We start from the raw sequence: 21,612 nt of genomic DNA on the forward strand, positions 1-21,612 counted from the left end.
AGGGGCACCTGAGTGGCTCAGTCGAGTTAAGCGTCCGACTTCGGCTCAGGTCATGATCTCACGGTTCATGAGTTCGAGCCCCGCGTCGGCCTCTGTGCTGACAGCTCAGAGCCTGGAGCCCGCTTCGGATTCTGTGTCTCCTTCTCTCTCTGCTCCTTTCCTGCTCACACTCTATATCTCCTTGTCTCTCAAAAATAAATAAACGTTAAAAAAATTTTTTTTTAATTGGAGATGGCCTGCAAGGTCAACCTTCACTTACATCCTGTTGGCCCAGCTTAAGTTCCGGAGCCACATTTAACTACAAGGGGTCCTGGGTAATGCTGTTTCTTCCTGGGAAGCTCAGAGCTCAGCTTCGACTCTGCTGCCAGCGAGGAGAAGGTGACTAGATTCTGACAGGTGGTTTGAAGTTTCTAGTCACATGTAACAACAGACAGAAAGGAATATATTCCCTCCTAAGAATAAGATCAATGCCACACGGTCATATAGTCAACAAATATTTATTAAGTACCTACTATATGCCAGATACTTTTTCTTACAAGTATTAAAAAATGTATTATTAACAAACTGTGGGTGAAATTACACAACACTATAAACACATTTTTCCACTTTAAAAAAATAAAAATTTAATGTGTATTTATTTTTGAGAGAGAGACAGTGTGTGTGAGCACAACTGGGGAGGAGCAGAGAGAGGGAGACAGAATCCAAAGCAGGCTCCAGGCTCTGAGCCGTCAGCACAGAGCCTGACGTGGGGCTCGAACTCACAGACCACGAGATCATGACCTGAGCTGAAGTTGGATGCTTCACCGACTGAGCCCCCAGGCGCCCCTCACATTTTTCCACTTTTGAAAGACGTTTTGCTCTTTCGGGTCATAGAGGGCAAGTGGGAAAAAGGCAAGGTATCTTTTACCTTCATACTGTGGGAACGATACTCGCGCCCGTCCATTTCCGACAGCTGGCGTTATTGTTGTCCTTGTGGATAAGCACACACCAAATCCTCTTAGTTATCTGGATGTTCGTCTCACAAATCATAACTTGCTTGTAGCACGTTTATGCCGCTTCAGGAAGATCTCTTCAGAGGATGACATTAGATCGCTGAGATTAAATTCAACGTCGAAGGTGGGTTTTTTCCCCAAAATAATTAAGGCAACGAACAGGGCAAGTTTCGCCGTTATTCCCTTGATCTGGTAGGTGACGCCATCTTCAGGATGTCTGTACTCAAAGCAGTGAACAACAACATCATGGCCAGAAAATGTCATGTGACTCTGGTGGTAGACCCGCGGATGCAGGAAATATTCCAGAGGCACCAGGAACACCTTCTTCACCTCATCGGGATTGGGCTGGGCCTGGAACTTGTGGTCTATGAATCCTACAACGGGGGTTATCAGCGTATCTCTCTGAAAGCGGAAAACAAAACACACGAATTAAGAAGTGAAGAGCGAATTGTTTCAGACGCTAAAATCCTGCCACGTCTAGGAAAATTAGAGAAGAGTCCAGAGCGGCCAATCACATAAGGTGGGTAGGGACGGAGGGGGAATTTGCTCCAGACATGAACTTTATGCTCCCCGTGAAATGGGGGGACACATGTGGGCAGTATCTGTGAAACGACTCTGAAAATGTTCTTTTGTGAACATACCGGCATCATCTTTGGCAAGGGCAGCCTGGAGACACTATAAAAACGTAGTCCCTTTGACCTCGCAAGCGCATTTGCGCAAACGTATCTGTATGATAAAGTCCTACCAGTGAGTCAAGATGCAAGACCGAGGCATTATCTGCACTAGCCCCAGGCTCTGAAGTTTCCACTCATCCGCTGACGGACGTGCAGCGTAGGTCAGTTAGGAGGGTATCTGTGTAAGGGGATACTCTCGGCCCTTAAAATGAATGTGACAGACACCACCTGTCCCCATCAGTACAGACAAGGACGTGCCCATCTGATCAATACACAAGTCGAGTGACATAGCAACTGTGGCATAGACCCAATTATGGGGAATTATACTTATTACGTATGAACCAGTTTACATAACATAGATGTCTATGTATGGGAGGGGGGATTTCTATTTATAGCCACAACTGCTTGCAAAGGAATGCAAAGTAGTGTGAAGTGAAAGGCCCCACCGGGAACCTGGAGGGTGAGGCCCGGGTTCAGGTAGGAGCTACATAAGAAGAGAAGAGCTGCGTACCCTTGAAATGGAAAGCGAGAGAAGTCTAGAGCTCTTGGGGGGCGTCCCGAGAGAAAGCGGCCGGGAGAAGCCAGGGGTACACTGGGAGACCGACCCAGGATACCAGGATGCACAGGCCTGTGGAAAATTTCTCAGGGGAGCGAGAGCTGAAACATGTTTCAGAGCGGTGATGACTCAGACCATTAACGGAATTCATGGTGAAAGTCAACTGTGCGGACCAGGAGGGGAAGGTGGCAGCACAGGCCTTCGCTGTCCTTTGGGAGGAAAATCTGGGGTCAGAAGTGGCCCCAGGGCCGAAGCAGTAACCACCACCTGGCCCCCACGGGCCCCCCAGAAGTGCTCTGAGACATGACACGTTCAGATACAAGTGATTTCTGAAGGAGGAGCTCCCAGGAGGTGCGTGAGGCAGGAAGGAACCCGGGCAAGGGCGGCTGCGGCCGTTCACGTCGGAGATGGACTCTGACGACCCTCAGCACGGTCGCCGGCAAAGGGGCGCCTGGCAGCGTGAATTCTCGGGCCCTCCAGGCTCTCTGTGAGCAGGGGAAGGTGGCAAGCTGCGGGTGTGAGCTTTCAGACATACAGTAAGAGGGATAAGAAAGGGTCTGGAAGAACCCGGAGTGTTCGTCCAGGGCGCATCTGTGGTTGCTGTCACCATGCCGTGACCGCAGCCTCAGGGGCCCTGGTCTCGTCTGCAGCACCCTCTCCCTGCTTCTTCACGACAGCCTGACCTTGAGGAAGCTTTAACAATGGAAATCAGAGACCTGAGGAAACCTGCTCAAGGTCAAAGCCGGCTAATGCTTGGCAGGAACCAGGATTCACCTGGCCTGCTGCCCACGCTGTAGAGCAGAGCACTTATGTTCGGTGAAGACACAAATGTTACCCTATCTCCGAGTGGCACACCAGCCTTGCACGTGGCTTGCACACGCTCTGGAGAGTTCTCAGCTGCAGCTCGGACTTAAGCTCTTGCTGAGGGCTGAGCTAGGGACACAAATGCATCCTTACTCTAAGGGCCAAACCGTTACAGGCACGGGTGTGAACGAGCAACCTGGCGAGGCCAGTGCTGGCCCCTGGACCAGCGTGTCCAAGCGTGAGGAAATTGGTGGGGAAAAATATCAAAGCCACGAAGGGAGATAACGGTTTGAGACTGAATGATTCAGAAGGGAAGTCAGGCACGTTCAATGTGGTTCAAGTTTAGAAAAGTGAGAGACTTTGGAAATCGGTAAATGAAGCAGCATCTTTGGACACCCAGTTCCTAGACACGGGTGTCCACCTTGGAAGGAAGAAAGATGGCGGGTGCATGGCGGACGTTCTAGGACCAAGAAAAGACTGAATTTCGGCCACCTGCTGGGCTGGAATCCCGTGGAGACTGGCTTAGGCTGTGGGAAAGGGGAAAGGCATGCTTCTGGGTCTCTGGAGGCAACCACATGCTGGTTTTTTTCAATGTTTATTTATTTAAAAAAAATTTTTTTTAATGTTTTTATTTATTTTTGAGACAGAGAGAGACAGAGCATGAGCAGGGGAGGGGCAGAGAGAGAGGGAGACACAGAATATGAAACAGGCTCCAGGCTCTGAGCTGTCACCACAGAGCCCAATGCGGGGCTTGAACTCACGGGCTGTGAGATCATGACCTGAGCCGAAGTCGGACGCTTAACCAACTGAGCCACCCAGGCACCCCAATGTTTATTTATTTTTGAGAGAGAAAGAGAGAGACATAGCATGAGCCGGAGAGGGGCAGAGAGAGGGAGACACAGAACCCGAAGCAGGCTCCAAGCTCTGAGCTGTCAGCACAGAGCCCGATGCAGGGCTCGAACTCACAGACTGCAAGATGGTGACCTGAGCTGAAATCAGACATCTGACTGAGCCACCCAGTCGTCCCAAGCCACATGCTCTTAGAAACATGCCCAGGAAGGGACATGCCACTGGAATGCACCGAAACGTTTACAGGAGTTGAAGCTGCAGAGATGGCAAAGTGAAGGAGTGAATGGAAACGTAAGGGCCACAGACAGAGAAAAAGAAGAAATGTCTCCTGAGACTTTTGCAAAGAGAAGTACACACACGTTTGACGAAAAGACCACTGGGGTGGGCTCAGAGGGCCACAGCCTGCCTTGGGGGGGGGGGGGGTTAGTGCAGGGGTGGGAAAAAGCCAACAGCACCCGCTCTGGCTCTGACACCCAGAAACATCTCCAGACATTGCCATGTTCCCTGGGGGACGAGATCGCCCCTAGGTAGGAGGCACTCAATTAGATTAGGCTTCTAAGTGTTTAACACATGGCATTTTTTTTTTTTAATTTTTTTTTTCAATGTTTATTTATTTTTGGGACAGAGAGAGACAGAGCATGAACGGGGGAGGGGCAGAGACAGAGGGAGACACAGAATCGGAAACAGGCTCCAGGCTCTGAGCCGTCAGCCCAGAGCCCGACGCGGGGCTCGAACTCACGCGAGATCACTGGAGATCTCGCGAGATCGTGAACTCCCGGACCGCGAGATCGTGACCTGGCTGAAGTCGGACGCCCAACCGACTGCGCCACCCAGGCGCCCCAAGTTGTTTTTTTTTTTAAGTTGAGAGAGACAGTGTGAGCTAGGGAGGGACAGAGAGAGGCAGAGAGAGAATCCCAAGCAGGCTCCTCACTGTCCGCACAGAGCCCGACGCGGGGCTCGAACTCGCGGACCGCGAGATCGCGACCTGGCCGAAGCCGGACGCCCAACCGACTGCGCCACCCAGGCGCCCCGACACATGGCATTTTTGTGCTACATTTAAAAGAACTGCCAGGCTCAAAGAACAAAGCAATCCTCGCCAGCACTTCCAAAGACAGTACACCCTTCCAGAAAGCCCTGTGTTCCTCCTCATTTCTTGATCATGTGACTGGCATTATTATATCAAGAGCTGGTCATTGTAGAAACATCCGGCCCCAGGAGCGTCTGGCCCGCAGAAATCTCCTGAGACCCAACACACTCCTGTGAACACTGTTGTATTCCCACCGCTCCGGGCAGAACTCAGTAGCTCCCGGGCACCTTGGAAATGGAGTTCCTCTCACCGGGGCAACTTTTAACCATTACGGTTCGATCTGGCAATAGAGTTTTAATATAAATCCCCAAAACACGCTGGAGGATTCTGCAGATGCCAAGTGGAAAGGGTTCCCCGTAGAGAGAACAGAGCTGCCTAGAAAGTAATTAAGTAACTGACACATTTCTTGTCCTAATCCCACATTTTCCCCTCTTAGTTAGGAAGCATTTATTTGAGAGGCCATTAGCTTCTTCTCAACTCAATCTCCCCCGAGTGGTGACCTTTCTGTTTTTCAAATGGGCCAGATTAAGATAGATGTCTCAGCATCATTAATTGTGACAACGCTGTACCATTAAGACTTGAGGCCAAATGGAACATAAAGAATGGTCTAACCCACGGGTGTTCTGATTTGTATGCATCAGTGGGACTCCCCTCCCGAAATAAAAATTTACCTGAATGCCCAATGTATAAAACATACAGCTCACACCTACCTCTGATACCTGGTTGGAGCACACTACCTTTGTGGTATTCTTCCCCCGAGCCCATAACCCCAGCCTACCCACGAGGAAAATATCAGATAAATCCAAATGGAGAGGCATTCTACAACATACTTGACCAGTGCACCTCGAAAGTGTCACGATCGCAGCACCTGGGTGGCTCAGTCAGTTAAGCGTCGGACTTCAGCTCAGGTCACAATTTCACAGTCTGTGAGTTTGAGCCCTGCATCGGGCTCTGTGCTGATGACTCTGAGCCTGGAGCCTGCTTGGAATCCTGTCTCCCTCTCTCTCTGCCCCTCCCTCACTCACACTCTGTCTTTCTCTCTCTCAAAAGTAAATATTAAAAAAAAAACCAAAAAAACTGTCAAGGTCATGAGAATAAGGAAAGTCTGAGAACTTGTCACAGAGCAGAGACTAAGGAGACATGACAAGCAAATACAATATGATGTCCCAGATGAGATCCAGGGCAGAAAAGGAGGACATTAGTAGAAAAATTGGTAAAAGGCAAATAAAATGTGGAATTTAGGTAACAGCAATGTAATAACGTTGCTTTCTTAGTTGTGACAAATAGACATCAGGGATGCAAGATGTTAACAATGAGATGAAGTGGGGGCGGGATTATGAGGACTCTTCATAGTATCTTTGCAACTTTTCTGTAAATCTGCAACTATTCTGACATTGCAAGTTTACGTTAAAAATTTTAAAGCGATAAAATAATGCTGGTATCGGGGCGCCTGGGTGGCTTGGTCGGTTAAGCATCCGACTTCAGCTCAGGTCATGATCTCACGGCCCGTGAGTTCAAGCCCCGCGTCGGGCTCTGTGCTGACGGCTCAGAGCCTGCAGCCTGTTTCAGATTCTGTGTCTCCCTCTCTCTCTGCCCCTCCCCTGTTCATGCTCTGTCTCTCTCTGTCTCAAAAATAAATAAACTTTAAAATAATGCTGGTATCCAAATACAAATTTACATTTACTCCTTCTAAAGTCAATTAGTAAATAGTCATGAGTTCATATGAAATAAGATCAGGCTAGATCAGCTCCAGAATTCATTTTGCTGCATTTATGGGTTTTTGGTGTATACTATTCAAGAAATCCTGACTCGTACAGAAATGTAGTCACAAATAGTAATAGTTTTTGAACACCTTGCCTGGAGATCTCAGGGTACTACTCAATGAATATATGGAAAAGAAGCCTGATTCCATGGTATATATCAAAATGAGTATATTTAGAGGTGCCTGGGTCGCTCAATTGGTTGAGCATCTGACATCGGCTCAGATCATGATCTCACAGCTTGTGGGTTCGAGCCCCACGTCGGGCTCTGCGCTGACAGCCTGGGGCCTGGAACCTGCTTCAGAGTCTGGGTCGGTCTCTCTCTCTCTCTCTCTCTCTCTCTCTCTCTCCCCCCCCCCCGCCCCACCCCATTTGCACTCTGTCTCAAAATAAATAAACTTAATAATTAAAAAAAAAAGTAAATACATAATAAAACTGAGCATATTTAGGACAAAGGTGATGCACTGGTGGCCTCCAAGAGGTGAAAATGTGGTATACAGCATGCTCACGTGTGTGGTGGTTTTTCAACAGAATTCTCAAAAGAAATGCTGACCGGTGCAAAGTAAATGGAAAGCGAATGCTAAGGAAAGAACTCTGTTCTGTGAACAGGGTTCCACAGAAACCATTTTGAGACCCACTGATGCAGTTTGACCCGTTCATTTCTGGATGGTCAAAGAGGGGCCCAGATGGGCAACGGAGCTTTGCCCAAGGCCACTGAGTTCACGAGGGGCAAAGTCCGCATGAGAACCAGGCTCTTGACTCTGTGTTAGGCGCTGTCGAGGGTCACGGTTGGCCACGCGTGGAATGCTGAGACAGTGGATCCGCTGGGTGCTCGGAGTCCGAGCCACCCAGATCCACCCCGACACTTACCTCAAGCAGATACGGCACCAGGCGGCAGACGACCTCCACCTGACGGGGGCACAGCCCCACTTCCTCCTGGGCTTCCCGGACAGCCGTGGCCACATCATCCACATCTGTGGGTTCACACTTGCCTCCAGGAAAGCAAACTTCTCCAGGAGACCTGCGTAGCTGGGAATTGAAAGGGCAGAGTCGCAATGCGGGATTCCCACTCAGGCACCGTTCACTCACTCAGCAAGGATTTACTGAACTTGGGTCACAGACCAGTCCCACCACCCTGGTGGGAGTAAGCGGAAAGAAGACTGCCCCACCACACACACACACACACACACAAAAAAAAGTTTTTACTTGAATCCTTTTAAAACATGAACTCTGCGAACTCCCTTTACTTGTCACCATTCTCAGAAAAATCTGTATCTGCCCAGAAGATACAGATTTACATGGACGGGGGAAGAAAATTGGGAGGGGTGATAAAAAGGGCACGGTGATCAGCAGATAAGCTTTACTGAGTCCCACCATGTTCTGGGCATGTTGCTTCACAGGAGCCCTCAGATCGGCTCCACATGCTGTTGGGTTTTTTTTAAGCATTTTTTTTTTTTAATTGAGATGAAATTCACATAACATGAAATGAACCATTTTAAAGCGAACCATTCAGTGGCATCTAATACATTCACAGTGGGGTGTGAGCACTGCCACTATCTGGTTCCGGAATATTTTCATCCCAGAGGGAGACCCTGTACTCACTAAGCAGCTGCTCCCCACCCCTCCCTACCCCGCCCCTCCTTTCTGTCTCTAGGGATTTACCTACCCCAGGTTATTTCATATACATGCAATCATATGACATGTGACCTTTCGTGTCTGGTTTCTTTGACTTAGCATAATGTTTTAAAATTTTTTTAATCTTTAAGTTTTCAACTGAAGTATAGTTGACATATAATATTAAATTAGTGGCAGGTGTACAATATCGTGATTCAACAATTATATATACATTACACCGGAGTGAGGTTTTCACGCTCTTCTGTGTTGTACCACGGCATATCAGCACTTTTTCCTTTTCATGACAGAACGGTATTCCACTGTATGTATATATCACAATTTGTTATCTTTTCCAAAATGTTTTTTTTTTTTAATTTTAGAGAGAGAGCACAAGTGGGAGACAGGGGCAGAGGGAGAGGGGGAGAGGGAGAGGGAGGGAGAGGGAGAGAGGGAGGGAGGGGGGGAAGAGAGAGAGAGAGAGAGAGAGAGAGAGAGAGAGAGAGACTGACTCTTAAGCAGGGTCCACACTCAGCATGGAGCCTCACGTGGGGCTTGATCCCATGACCCTGGGATCATGACCTGAGCCAAAACTGAGAGTCGGATGCTCAACTAACCAGGCCACCCAGGTGCTCCCACAAGTTATCTCTCCATCCATTTGTGGATATATAAGCTACTATTCTATTATCACTTCCACTTTTTGGCAAGGGAATTAAGCTCAAAGAGGTTAAATAACACGACCAGGGTCACGCAAGGTACGCAGTGGAATGTTTACTTCTCCATCCCGGCTCTTAACCAGCATACCAGCATTAATTAAGGGCTTACTAAAACACAGGAACTGTGGCCACCTGAGCCATTAGCGGTGACAAGTGGGGGTGCCTCTGTGTCCCTCTGCACATGCACGTGAAGGGACAGGAGTCCCTTCTCCCTGCACTGGCCCTTTCACCTCCGTCCTTGATCCCATGCCTTCCTGACTTCAGAACTGTGGCTCCGTTTGTAGCATCCTCCCTTTCTCTTGTCTCCGGCTTGTTATGAGTTCTCTCTTATCTTGGCCAGAGGTGGGGAAGCACATCCCCTTGTGCAGGACCAAACTCCTCAGCAAATGTGACCTCAACTTCGTGGACACTCACTCGCGCCCAGTGCCCACCATCCTCTCTCTACTCAACTGTCGAGGAGGCCTCAGGGTCAGCTAGAGTCCCGGGTGGGCCTCTTCTCAACAGGGCACCATGGGGGTGGGGGGTGGGGGGAGGGAACGTCCTCCACAGACCTCCCAGGGTCAGGTACCTCCCAAGGTCACAGGGCCAGTCACAGGAGCTAGCGGCTGAACGTCACGGCACAGGGCCTGGCCCATGTGAAATATTTGTTGACATCAACTTGCAAGATCAGTTCATGATGTTTAGAAGCTAAATCAAAAGGTCCTGTTGGCATTTTTAGCACCAGGGCCAATATATCTGTGTAAGAACAAGCCAGATGCCATTATCAATTCTGCAGCATTCCAGAATTGAAAGTCCTATTTGAGCAAGCTTTTTAAAAAGCAAAAGGAAACATTTTAAGGTTCTTCTCTGCTAACAAATCAATAACACTGCAGGAATTGCCATAGTATACAGAAATCGCACACACCTTCATATCAGGGTTATGAGTTGGTGAAAACAAGGTTGAGGGATATGTTTCTACCGTCTTGACGATGACCACCCATACGCCCAAGAAAGAGACGTCCTGTAAGATCACCTCTGAAAGAAGTCCTCCATTCTGTTAGCTCATTCAGCATCAAAGCGATACGGGCAGGAGGCACTTACAGGGAATCATCGGCTTTGACAGAAATACTGGCCTGACGTAATGGGTTATTCTGAATACTCCTAAGAAAATGCTATGCTGTTTTCAAGGAAAAGACACATTCACAAAAATGATTATTCACAAACTGTCAGCACCAAAAAGGCCCCTATCAAAGTACGCAAGGTTTCCATCTTTCTTTTTTTTTTTTAAATTCTTTAATGTCTATTTATTTTGGAGAGAGACAGACAGAGTGGGAGCCGGGGAGGGGCAGAGAGAGAGGGAGACACAGGATCTGAAACAGGCTCCAGGCTCCGAGCTGTCAGCACAGAGCCCGAGGTGGGGCTCACACCCATGAATAGCGAGATCACGATCTGAGCCAAAGTCGGACGCTTAACCGACTGAGCCACCCAGGCACCCCATCTTTCTTTTTAACAGCATAACATTTTTTCTTAAATAAAACCTTGTGGAATTCTCTTCAGAAGCCAAATGAGGTTGCAGGCTGATTTCCTAAAACTTCAGTCCACGTTTTATTGTTGCCTTTCCTCTTGTCTGTTTCAAGCCCTGAGAGCTGGGGGCAGAGGGAGGCAAGGAGAGAGGGGGACAGAACAGGGGAGAGAAGAGGGAGAGGGAGAGCTTCTTTACCCTCCAAACATTACGCACTGTTTTCAGTCCTATTTTGAGAATAGAAAACTGAGGCTCACAGAGATGAAGAACTTTGCTGTAGGTTCCGGAGCTAGGACGAGAGCCCACACGGAAGCAGGAGGGATTGAGGCAGGCACCCCTTCCCCATTTACTGGTGGGAAACCCATGAGCCTTTGCATGCATGACTCCAGGGAGGGGTGCAGCTCCAGTAATGCCTGGGAGGGAAATTCCTTGCCCTCCAGAGGCAGATAGGATATAGTCGGATCTAATTAGACTTAAATTTTCTGTATTTTTTTAAATTTTTTAATGTTTATTTAATTTTGAGAGAGAAAGAGAGAGGGAGGGAGTGGGGGAGGGGCAGAGAGAGAGGGAGACACAGAATCTGAGGCAGGCTCCAGGCTCTGAGCTGCCGGCACAGAGCCCCACGCAGGGCTCGAACCGATGACCTGCGAGATCATGACCTGAGCCTAAGTTGGAGACTCAACCAACTGAGCCACCCAGGTGCCCCTCAATATTCTTTTTTAAAGAAATGTGACCATTGCACACCAGAGTTTATGGTCTAAGATGATTCTCCTGTAATTATCAACAGGCAAAGCTATCTGGGTGATACAGAACTTGGAGATCCATTTCGGTCTTGCCTCGATTTTCTACACTAGTCTATCTCCTTGTTCAAAAAATATATTGAAGTGCTTCTTTGCTCTTTGGCAGAAATGAGAACAGACCCAGTCCCCTGGTTTCCAGTTGGGTTTCTCCTGTTGGAACCTGGATTTTCATTACCTCCTGTATTGATGTGATCGTTGCCTGACCCAGATCCAAAAAAACCCACACGAGTCTAGGGGCGCCTGGCTGCCTCAGTCAGGAAGAGCCCACGACTCTTGATCTCGGGGTCGTGAGTTCCAGCCCCACATTGGGTGTAGAGATGACTTAAAGAAATAAAACAAAACAAAAAAAAAAAGAATAGAAGAATCCACACGAGTCTAATCCCAAACCCACAAAACTTCAGCTGATTCCTCCGCTTTCTTTGTCCCCCTGAGGGGATACAGTTCATTGTCCTGCTTAGAAAGCCAGGGCTATTATGGCCCATTTTCATTTTTGTACTTGGATAACTTTGAAGTTATTGCTTCCCCAATTTTACCCCAGAAGTACCCCAATAGAGGGGCGCCTGGGTGGCTCAGTCGGTTAGGCATCCGACTCCGGCTCAGGTCATGATCTCACGGTTTGTGGGTTCAAGCCCCGCATTGAGCTCTGTGCTGATAGCTCAGAGCCTGGAGCCTGTTTTGGATTCTGTGTCTCCTCCTCTCTCTGCCCGCACCGCACCCCCCCCCCCCCCCCATGCTCATGCTCTCTGTCTCTCAATAATAAATAAACGTTAAAAAAAAAAAAAAAAAGAAGTACCCCAACAGCAAAGGAGAATGACTATATCCAGGGGGTGTACCCATGGAAACTCCATTCTCAGCCCAACACCTCTTTAAAGTACAACAGTTTATCTTTAAAAAAAATTTTTTTTTAATGTTTATTTATTTTTGAGACAGAGAGAGACAGAGCATGAATGGGGGAGGGGCAGAGAGAGAGGGAGACACAGAATCGGAAGCAGGCTCCAGGCTCTGAGCCATCAGCCCAGAGCCTGACGCGGGGCTCGAACCCACGAGCCGTTGAGATCGTGACCTGAGCCGAAGTCGGACGCTCAACCGACTGAGCCACCCAGGCGCCCCAACAGTTTATCTTTAAAGCCCAGGCCGAGTGGGCTAACAGTAACAATGGTGGCGGCTGAAACTTACCGAGTCCTTGCCAAGCAAGAGGTGGGTTTAGGTGCTCTGTGTTTGTTTCCCTGGGAAATCCTTCGTGGGTAGCCCCACAAAGCAAGTACTAGTGGTTTGTCCTCATTTTGCAAGTAAAGAGACTGTAGCACAGAGAGGGTAAGTAACTAGACCAAAGACACACAGCTGGCCAGGAGAGAGCCTGCGTTCAAAGGCGGGCAGCCAGCTTCAGGGCCCTGGCTGTTCATTTCTGTGTTCGAGAATTCTCTAGTGGCAGTGGCAGTTGTGGCCCCCAACCCTGCCAGGGCAGGGACGTCTGGAGACACCTGTGGTTGTCACAAAGGTGTGTGTGTGTGTGTGTGTGTGTGTGTGTGTGTGTGTGTGTGTATTACTGGCACCTAGCGGGTAAAACCCAGGGATGATGCTAAACATCTCGCAGTGCACAGAAGAGCTCCTACAACAAAGAATTATCCAGCCCAGATGCCAACCAATACAGCTAAGGTTAAGAAACCCTGACCTAAAAATATTTCAAACTACTTGCTAATTGCTTATTTTTCTTTCTAAAACTTCTCCAAAAACTGCCATGCTACCCTGCGGCTTCTTGTCCCCCTGAACATCACAATCTTCAAAGTCCATTTGAGAATCCGTGGCCTCAAAATGCGTGCACGTGACGGGTTTTGGTGGGGTTTTCGAAGGTCCTGGAACTTTAATGGCAGGGACCTTTCTGTCACCTACCTTCTCTGACCGGAGGGTGAACAACAAATGGAGTTTTCCTTCTTTCACCAGCAACGGTAAAAGGACAGAGTATTTGTCATACGACAAATGAGAATATCTGGTCCCGGCATCATGCTCTTTTAAGCGGGCCTTCGCATCATCTATCAGACTGTTTCTGAAATGGAAACAAACAAAACACTTCAGTAACCAGAGTTGCGGGAAAAAGCTCCCAGTCCTGCCTATGTTTCTGTTGTGTTGTGCATCTCGGAGCTTACCAGGGCTGACTCTCACTGTATTTGTCGATAACATGGCAGGAATAATACTCTCACCCCAATTGCATGACCGGCAAGATAAAATGAGCAAAAAAAAAAAAAAAAAGGCTAAGAATACAGTTTAGTGCATGGTTTCACTTTGGAAATTAAGTACAAATTATGGTAAAAGATTCTTTCAAAACTGCAACAGTTAAATGTTGCAATCCTTGATAATACTCCAGTAAGACAGGTTTGGTAAACAGGTCGTTGTCATTAAGTTAGAACTCTCTTAGCCTGATCCTTATGTTATCAAACCCTTATGTCTTCAATTGCCTTATAAAGTTGTTCAAAAAGGGTTAAAAACCCTTATGTCTTCAATTGCCTTAAAGGTCCCAAAAATCTAGTGACAACAGATTCACCGTGTTACAACACAGATTGCTAGGCCCACCCCTAAAGCGTGACTCGGTAAGTCTGGGGTGGGGCCTGGAACTTAGCATCAAACTCCCAAGCAAACATGATGCTGATGCTGTGGACCAGAGGAACCCCCTTTGAGAGCCATTACCTGACAATATGCAAGTATTTGGATTTGTAACCACATTTGGTGCCCTGAATTCAGGACTTTGAATGTTCTGGTCTTTTTGACTGGTGTATTTTGTTGCTGGTTTGTGTAGTAGTCCCCACAAATAGTGTCCCCACAAATTCATGTCACCCAGAAGGCTCAGAATGCAACTTCATTTGCAAGCAGTGTCTTTGCAGGTGGAATCACGAGTCTTAAGATGAAATCATCCCGGATGTAGGGTGGGCCCTACATCCAATGATTGGCATACTCATAAGAAGAGAGGACATAGAAACACACACACACAGAAGAAGCCAATGTGAAGACAGAGGCAGAGGTTAGAGTGATGTGGCCACAAGCCAAGGAACATCAAGGTCCATCGGAAGGTGCAACAGGCAGGAAATTCAGACGTCTGGGTTTCTGGACTATGGCAGAATGAATTTCTGTTGTTTTAAGCCATCAAGTTTGTGATACTTTGTTACGGCGGCCCTAGAAACTAACAGTTTGGTTTTAATTTTTCTCTGGGAAAGGCAATTTTGCAGAGTGGGCGAAGTCAGATATTTAAGGGGGGGGGGGGGGCCAGAACTGCTTGTAAAGTGTTTAGGAAAGACCTCTCCAGGCCTTGCTTTCCTCATCTGTGACCTGCTTGAAGGTATCTGTAAACACGTCGTGACTGCTGTCATAAATGTCTCCGGCATTAGGTGGGCAAGTTGTTTGGGGAAGGTGTTTGCTTTTTTTTTTTTTTTTTTTTTTTTTGCGCCTCTTTCTTCATGGCAGGATGCTCACTAAAGCTGGCTGGGTGCCAGCAGTGGATTTCAAAAACGACCAAAGGCCTTTTCAGAACCACAGCAAGCGGGCACTGGAGGGGGCTCCTCGGTGTACCCCATGCACACAGGCCCACGTCCAGAAAACTGGCCCGCCAGAGTGTGCACTGGACCCACCGACTGTGGCTTTTTAAGAGGCCCCAGAACCGATCAGAGGGACCAGCAGAAGCAAAACTGCAAAAACGTGTGTGTCCACATTAGGGGCTGGCTGGAATAACCACCAAAAAAAACACCACCGTAGCAGCCACCCGGTTCTGAGCAAGGGCTCGTCCCACGCATTCCACGCTTTTCTCTTTCTGTCCTCTGAACAGCCCGGGCGAGGTTAGGACTGGGTCCCGCCCAGGCTCAGAGAGGTTAGGTAACTGCCAGACCCTGGAGGTGGCCACCGCGGCCTTGAAACCGGAGCTGCCTGGTGCGGGCTCCCGGCTTCTGGGATGGAACTCCGGAGAAGCCCTAAGCTGAAGAGGAAAGGCGGCTGGGCAGGAGAAAGGGGTGCGACCCTGCGGGGCCGGGTGTGAGCCCATGGGTGCAGAGGCCCCGCGGCCCCGCGGGCGGCCCGGGAGGCGAGCGCACCGATCGCGGGCTCCGCAGGTGGGTAGCTGGGCGCGGCAAGAAAAGTCCCGGCCGAACGGCCCCGGCGCCGCGCTCGGGGCCGGCCGGGCCCTGCTCGGAGTGCCAGGGACCGGGGGACTTTACCTGACAGGCTCCGGGGAAGGACGAGCTGGAGACATCTCCCGGGCAAAGTTTGTTTCCCCACCGCAACTCCTAGCTCGCGCTCTGCCGAGTGGGCATGCGCAGAGCAGCCGCGACCTGGGGCGGGGAGAGAGGCGGGGCCTATGGCCTTAGGGGGCGGGGTGGGGCGGGGTGGGGCGGGGCGTAGGGCCAGGCCGTTAGGGGACTCGCTAAAGCAGTTTCCGCCCAGCTCCTTTTTTTTTTTTTTTTTTAAATATATTTTATGGTCAGATTGGTTTCCATACAACACCCAGAGCTCATCCCAACAGGTGCCCTCCTCAGCGCCCATCACCCACTTTCCTCTCTCCCTCACCCCCCATCAACCCTCAGTTTGTTCTCAGTATTTAAGAGTCTCTTATGGTTTGCCTCCCTCCTTCTCTGTTTGTAACTTTTCCCCGCTTCCCTTCCCCCATGGTCTTGTCAAGTTTCTCAAGATCCACATGAGTGAAAACATATGGTATCTGTCTTTCTCTGACTGACTTATTTCACTTAGCATCACACTCTCCAGTTCCGTCCACGTTGCTACAAATGACCAGATTTCATTCTTTCTCATTGCCAAGTAGTATTCCGTTGTATATATAAACCACATCTTCTGTATCCATTCGTCAGTTGATGGACATTTAGGCTCTTTCCATAATTTGGCTATTGTTGAAAGTGCTGCTGTAAACATTGGGGTCCAAGTGCCCCTATGCACCAGCACTCCTGTGTCCCTTGGGTAAATTCCTAGCAGTGCTATTGCTGGGTCATAGGGCAGATCTACTTTTAATTTTTTGAGGAACCTCCACACTGTTTTCCAGAGCGGCTGCACCAGTTTGCAAGCTCCTTACTCTTCCACAAGAATAGGGAGCCTATGAGAATTCTGAGGTTGAAGGGGGAAAATGCAGTGCAGGTGATTTAAAAGGATTCTGAAACCGCATTCACTGTTGCTAGGAGGTTAAGTTGGTTCAACTTCTCTGAACAGCAGTCTACACATGTTTACTGAGCACCTACCACGTGCTTGGGCAGATCGCATAGCCAGCAAAAAGTCGCATGGAGCCAGCCTGCAGACAAGTGCACGGGAGAAACGTGGATCAAGCCATTTCATAGATAAAGCAGATGCCTTTGTCCTTGGAGAGCATATGAGGGAGAAACGCGAGTGAAGCAGGTCAGAGAAGGCTCACCAGAGAGAATGGACACCCGCCGTCCTCTAGAGCAGCTGTGCTCCATGTATGGTCCTGGGACCAGAGCATGAGCATCACCTGGGTGCTGTTAAAAATGTATATTCTGGGGGCGCCTGGGTGGCTCAGTCTGTTAAGGGTCGGACTTAGCCTCGGGTCCTGCTCTCACGGTTGGTGGGTTCAAGAATGGCGTTGGTGGGGCGCCTGGGTGGCTCAGTCGGTTGAGCGGCCGACTTCGGCTCAGGTCATGATCTCGCAGTCCGTGAGTTCGAGCCCCGCGTCCAGCTCTGTGCTGACAGCTCGGAGCCTGGAGCCTGTTTCGGATTCTGTGTCTCACTCTCTTTCTGCCCCTCCCCACTCATTCATTTTCTCTTTCTCTCTCTCTCTCTCTCTCTCTCTCTCTCTCTCTCTCTCTCTCAAAAATAAATAAATGTTAAAAACATAAATGAAAAAAAAGTAGATTCTTGGGTTCCCCCCAGAGCTCCTGCATCAGAAGCTGGGGGTAAGGCCCAGCAATCCGGGCTGTAAGGAGAGTGGGATATTCAGAGAGCCACTGCTCTAAGGTATGTTTGGAAAGTAAATAAGGGGAGAGGGTTCCAGGAAGAAGACTAAGTTTGTACAGAGACCCCAGAAGTGGCTGGAGAAGAGCGAGTGGCAGGGAGCCTGCTTTGAGCTGACACTCGTAAGACATCAGACTTCAAAGACTGGCGGCCCAGGAGGTACACGGTAACTTTGGGGGCTCACAAAAATGTTCCAGTTTTAATTTATTCAAAATTAGTTTTTTTAATGTTTATTTATTTTTGAGATAGAGAGAGACAGAGACCGAGTGTAAACGGGTAAGGAGGAGAGAGAGAGGGAGACACAGAACCCGAAGCAGCCTCCAGGCTCTGAGCTGTCAGCACAGAGGCTGACGCAGGGCTTGAACTCATGAACTGTGAGATCAGGACCTGAGCCGGAGTCGGATGCTTAACCGACTGAGCCACCCAGGTGCCCCTTTAAATTCTTTTAAAATCAGAAGAAAAAAGATGGATACAATAATAACCAATATGTAATAATCAATCCAGCCTGGGTTATATCCACTTTATACCAGTGCAGTCATAAAATATGTTATTATTATTTCATGGAGGAAGGGGTCCATGAAACCAAAATTGTCTAGAGCCCATGAAATATCACTGTGTGGCCCTCAGTCGTGGGACAGTTGAGCCATACTTCTTAAGACTTTTAAAACCACTGAACTCAGATGTTCACCTTGCCAGTCCTGGCAAGACTGAGAGGCCAAACTAAAAGCTTGTTGGCATCCAAATGATAATGTTAATGGCACCTTCACCCATATTAGTGTGAACTTAATCCTTTGAGCAACCACACAACAGAGAGTTATGTCCACAGAGAGTTATTTCCTCACTTTCCAGATTAGGAAATTAAAAAAAATGTCTTGGTGAGGTGACACAGCTAGAGTTCAAGATCAGACGGTTCTGACCTCTGTGCTCTTTTATTTTGACATCACTTCTCAGAGGCAAGTGACTATGAATTATGTGGCTCTGTGAGTGAGGAGATAAATATCCAATACCCACCGTGTAGCAACTATGGGCTAGACATGTCTAAGATGGGGCCCCTTGACGTCTAAAGCCTCCTGGTCTATTGGGGGTGATAATCAACATGATTCTCAGCTCTAGCAATGCACAGTATTCTCTCAGCTCTGTATGAGAGGGGATGGGAGACTGGTTCCGAGAATGAAATGGAGGGCTGAACATCACCGCCTGAGGATTTGATTTGCTCTTTGTTCAGGCGTCCTTTGTCTGAATCCTCGTTTTGAAGATGACTAAACTGTGGCTCAGCATGGTTGAGTGCCTTGCTCATGGTCTCAGAGCAAGTAAATGGTGGAGCCTAGTTTCGAGCCGTCCGATTAACTGCATCCGGCACTCCAGTGGGATTTGAGAGGTAGGTGGGATTTCAAGAGGCCCAGGTGGGGAAGTTGACATTCTGGGCGGAGGGAACAGCAGAAGGCAGCGTGGGAGGGGTCTTGCTCAGCATAGCACACGGGAACAGAAAGGGACATTTTTCAGAATGGATCTCTGGGAACAGATGAAAAGGCTTTGGAAGCCAAAACAAAATGGAGGTTGAACTTCTTCCAGAAGGGAGCAGAATAACAGGTCTGGGTTTCCCAGGAGATCTCTGTGGAAGCAGAGTGGGAATGAATTAAAAGTAGGGAGTGAAAGTAGGGGGGCGAGCAGGGGGCTCTTCCAAAAGTCTGGACCCAAGGAACAGAAAAAGATGCTTTGGACGTCCAGAAAAATTCACATAACCCCAACATGAGAAAGAGCGTGGCAGGGGTCCAGGTTGCTTTAACGTAAAATGCGGCATCCCGAGACGCTTTGCTGTGTACCAAGGCCCTGTCCACAGCATCTTCTTTCAAGATCAGATATACTGCTGTAAAAACATTTCGTTGTTATGGCTTTTTAAGGCTGGAAGCCACAGCCACAGGGAACATCACAAGGTGAAGTACATCATAATAAGATTATATATGTATGGGTGTGTGTATATCTCTGCACCTGCAAAACAACACAGGCTTCAAGGTTAACGGGCAATGTCTTTTAGGGGAAATGGCTTGTCTCTGTAGTTTCTGCTCACACATTTGTTGGTAGTGACATAATTCTGGAAAATGTGTAAAAGAGAGGCAAAGCTGTAACAAGGTCCAGGCCAGCCTGCGAAGCCAACACCTCCCTGGTGTTTCTCTCAAAGAAGCACATCCCAGGCTGCAGGGTGGACCTTATCTGCAGCCCACCCATCTGGAACCTTTATTTGAGCAGCACCCCATGGCCAAGCCTGGGTGGCACAGAGATAAGAAAATACCAATCAGCCTTCAGGAGCAAAGGATATCTGGGGGCAAGACCTACGACAAACAATTAACTTTATTGCCAGATGAGTGCTTTAATCCAGGAAAAGGGCTAAATGCTCTGGGGGATGAGGGGTATAGCAAACAATGAATTCTGCTGGACACAGGCAGTGGGGTCCAAGTAGGCTGTGGAGAGAAGGGAAACTATTGGGGAACGCGTACTGAGCATTATTCTCCTGGGAAATCTGAGTTTCCCCCATACCTTCAGTTTGTGGGAGGGGCTCTTCCTTAGAAGGAAGTCACAGGGGAGTGTCTCCCCAATGCATCCGATCCGAGTATACTGGCTACAACTGCTGGGTTGGGGATTTGCAAAGCAGACGCTTCCCACCCCCCCCCAACTCTGCCAACGCACAGCCCCATCCTCCATCAACTGTCCCCCACCCCGAAATCAGACAGAGTTAAGGAGCCACAGTCTTCCCCCACTTTTAAGGAGAGGAAGTTGAAGGAGTTCTTTGAGGACCGGGTTTCAATAGGAATTTCTCTGCAGATGGGAAGGCGGGGTGGAGTGGGGGGAGCTCAGCATCAAAATCATTTGGGGGAAAGGATGCTGCATGGACACCTCAGTGCCCCAGATCCCATCCCACAGACACTTATCTCAGAGTAAAACCCACCCAGGAACGTACATTTCTTTTTTGTTGCTTAAGGTTTTAAAAAAAAAATTATTTATTTTGAGAGAGAGAGAGAAAGAGAGGGAGCATGAGCAGGGCAGGGGCAGAAAGAGGAAGAGAGAGAGAATCCCAAGCAGGCTCTGCACTGAACCCGATACGGGACTCAAACTCACGAACTGTGAGATCATGACCTGAGCCAAAATTGACTGAGCCAGCCAGGTGCGCCAGAGCATCTAGATGATTCTGTTGTAAAGGTCAAAGACACTGGTTTAAGGGCTCCAAAGGGCGACGTTTGATATTGAGAAGATAAAGCCCCCTCCTTGTAGCACTTGCTGATGTGGCATCCTCCGAGGAGACGACAGGTGGTGGCCACGAGGGCCAGGAACTACCATTTCTGGTGCCACTGGAACATTCTTCCTCTCTGGTCTTGGGAGCTGGCAATTTGGGCAGATTCGTCTCAGGGGAGGCCCCAGGGGAAAGTTGAGTGATTGTTTTGTAGAAAGTGGGCTGGAGTGGACTGATCCCCACATCACGTGGTCCTTGCCTTTTTCTTTTCTTTTCTTTTCTTTTTTTTTTTTTTGGACCCATTAGAAAGGAAAGAGTTTATGAGTTTGGTTCAGTACGTTCTCTGGTCAAGTGCCCATTCTCGGCTAGGCATGGAGTCGGATGTCAGAGACATAAAGACACGTATCAGTTGGTCCTTACTCTTGAGGGTTCGGTGTCAGATGTGGCGGTGAGCAGTCTCAGTCTGCACGAGGATCTCCTGGGGGCTGATTCAACATGGAGGCTCTTGGGCTGTGGCCTCGGGGATCCTGACTCAGGTGGGACCCAAGCATCCGCATTTGCATCCAGACCTTCGGGTAATTCTGTTCGGAGTGTACACTTTGAAAGGAGGAGAAATGGAACTCGAATCTGAAAATAAAATAACACAATACAATACAATTCAATTCAATTAAAAAATAGTGGAAATCAGCCAGGCCCAGGAAGCCTGGGTAGTCACTTCAGCCAAAAAGTCAATGACTTGAGGCAGCCCTTGATTTCTGGCAGCAGGTGTGGACGATGAATTAAAGTTTAGGTAGGGATTATAGGGAAATGCTTTTAGAACTAGATTATAAGAATGTGAATCGCTGAGAATTTATTTCCAGGCGCCGCCAATGTGATTTTTCAAAGCAATTCATGGTGTTTTCATCCATGTTTAATTTTCATTGTGCAACAATAAAACAGATACATGCTTGCGTGCTAAGATGGCTTCAATCTCTGTGTTTCCATGAGCCAGGCTGGCAAAACCCCACAAAAATGGATGGGCATCACTCCTGTATTTTATGCCATTGTTGGTTCTCGTTTCTGTGCCCCTTTAGAAATGAGATAAAGA

At 48.6% G+C, this 21,612-nt stretch overlaps 1 protein-coding gene across 1 annotated transcript; it reads right to left on the reverse strand.

Annotated features, from left to right (window-relative positions):
• Positions 1–825: 825 nt before the first annotated feature.
• On the reverse strand, positions 826–15,625 carry NUDT7 (nudix hydrolase 7). The gene is made up of 4 exons (XM_047834552.1): positions 15,547–15,625; positions 13,241–13,394; positions 7,593–7,751; positions 826–1,394 (listed from the first exon to the last, which is right to left on the reverse strand). Exons 1-4 carry the CDS (start codon positions 15,579–15,581, stop codon positions 1,026–1,028), a joined length of 717 nt encoding a protein of 238 aa, XP_047690508.1. The 5' UTR covers positions 15,582–15,625; the 3' UTR covers positions 826–1,025.
• Positions 15,626–21,612: the final 5,987 nt, after the last annotated feature.

Source organism: Prionailurus viverrinus, chromosome E2, assembly GCF_022837055.1.
Source record: "Prionailurus viverrinus isolate Anna chromosome E2, UM_Priviv_1.0, whole genome shotgun sequence".
Taxonomy (NCBI): Eukaryota; Metazoa; Chordata; class Mammalia; order Carnivora; family Felidae; genus Prionailurus; species Prionailurus viverrinus.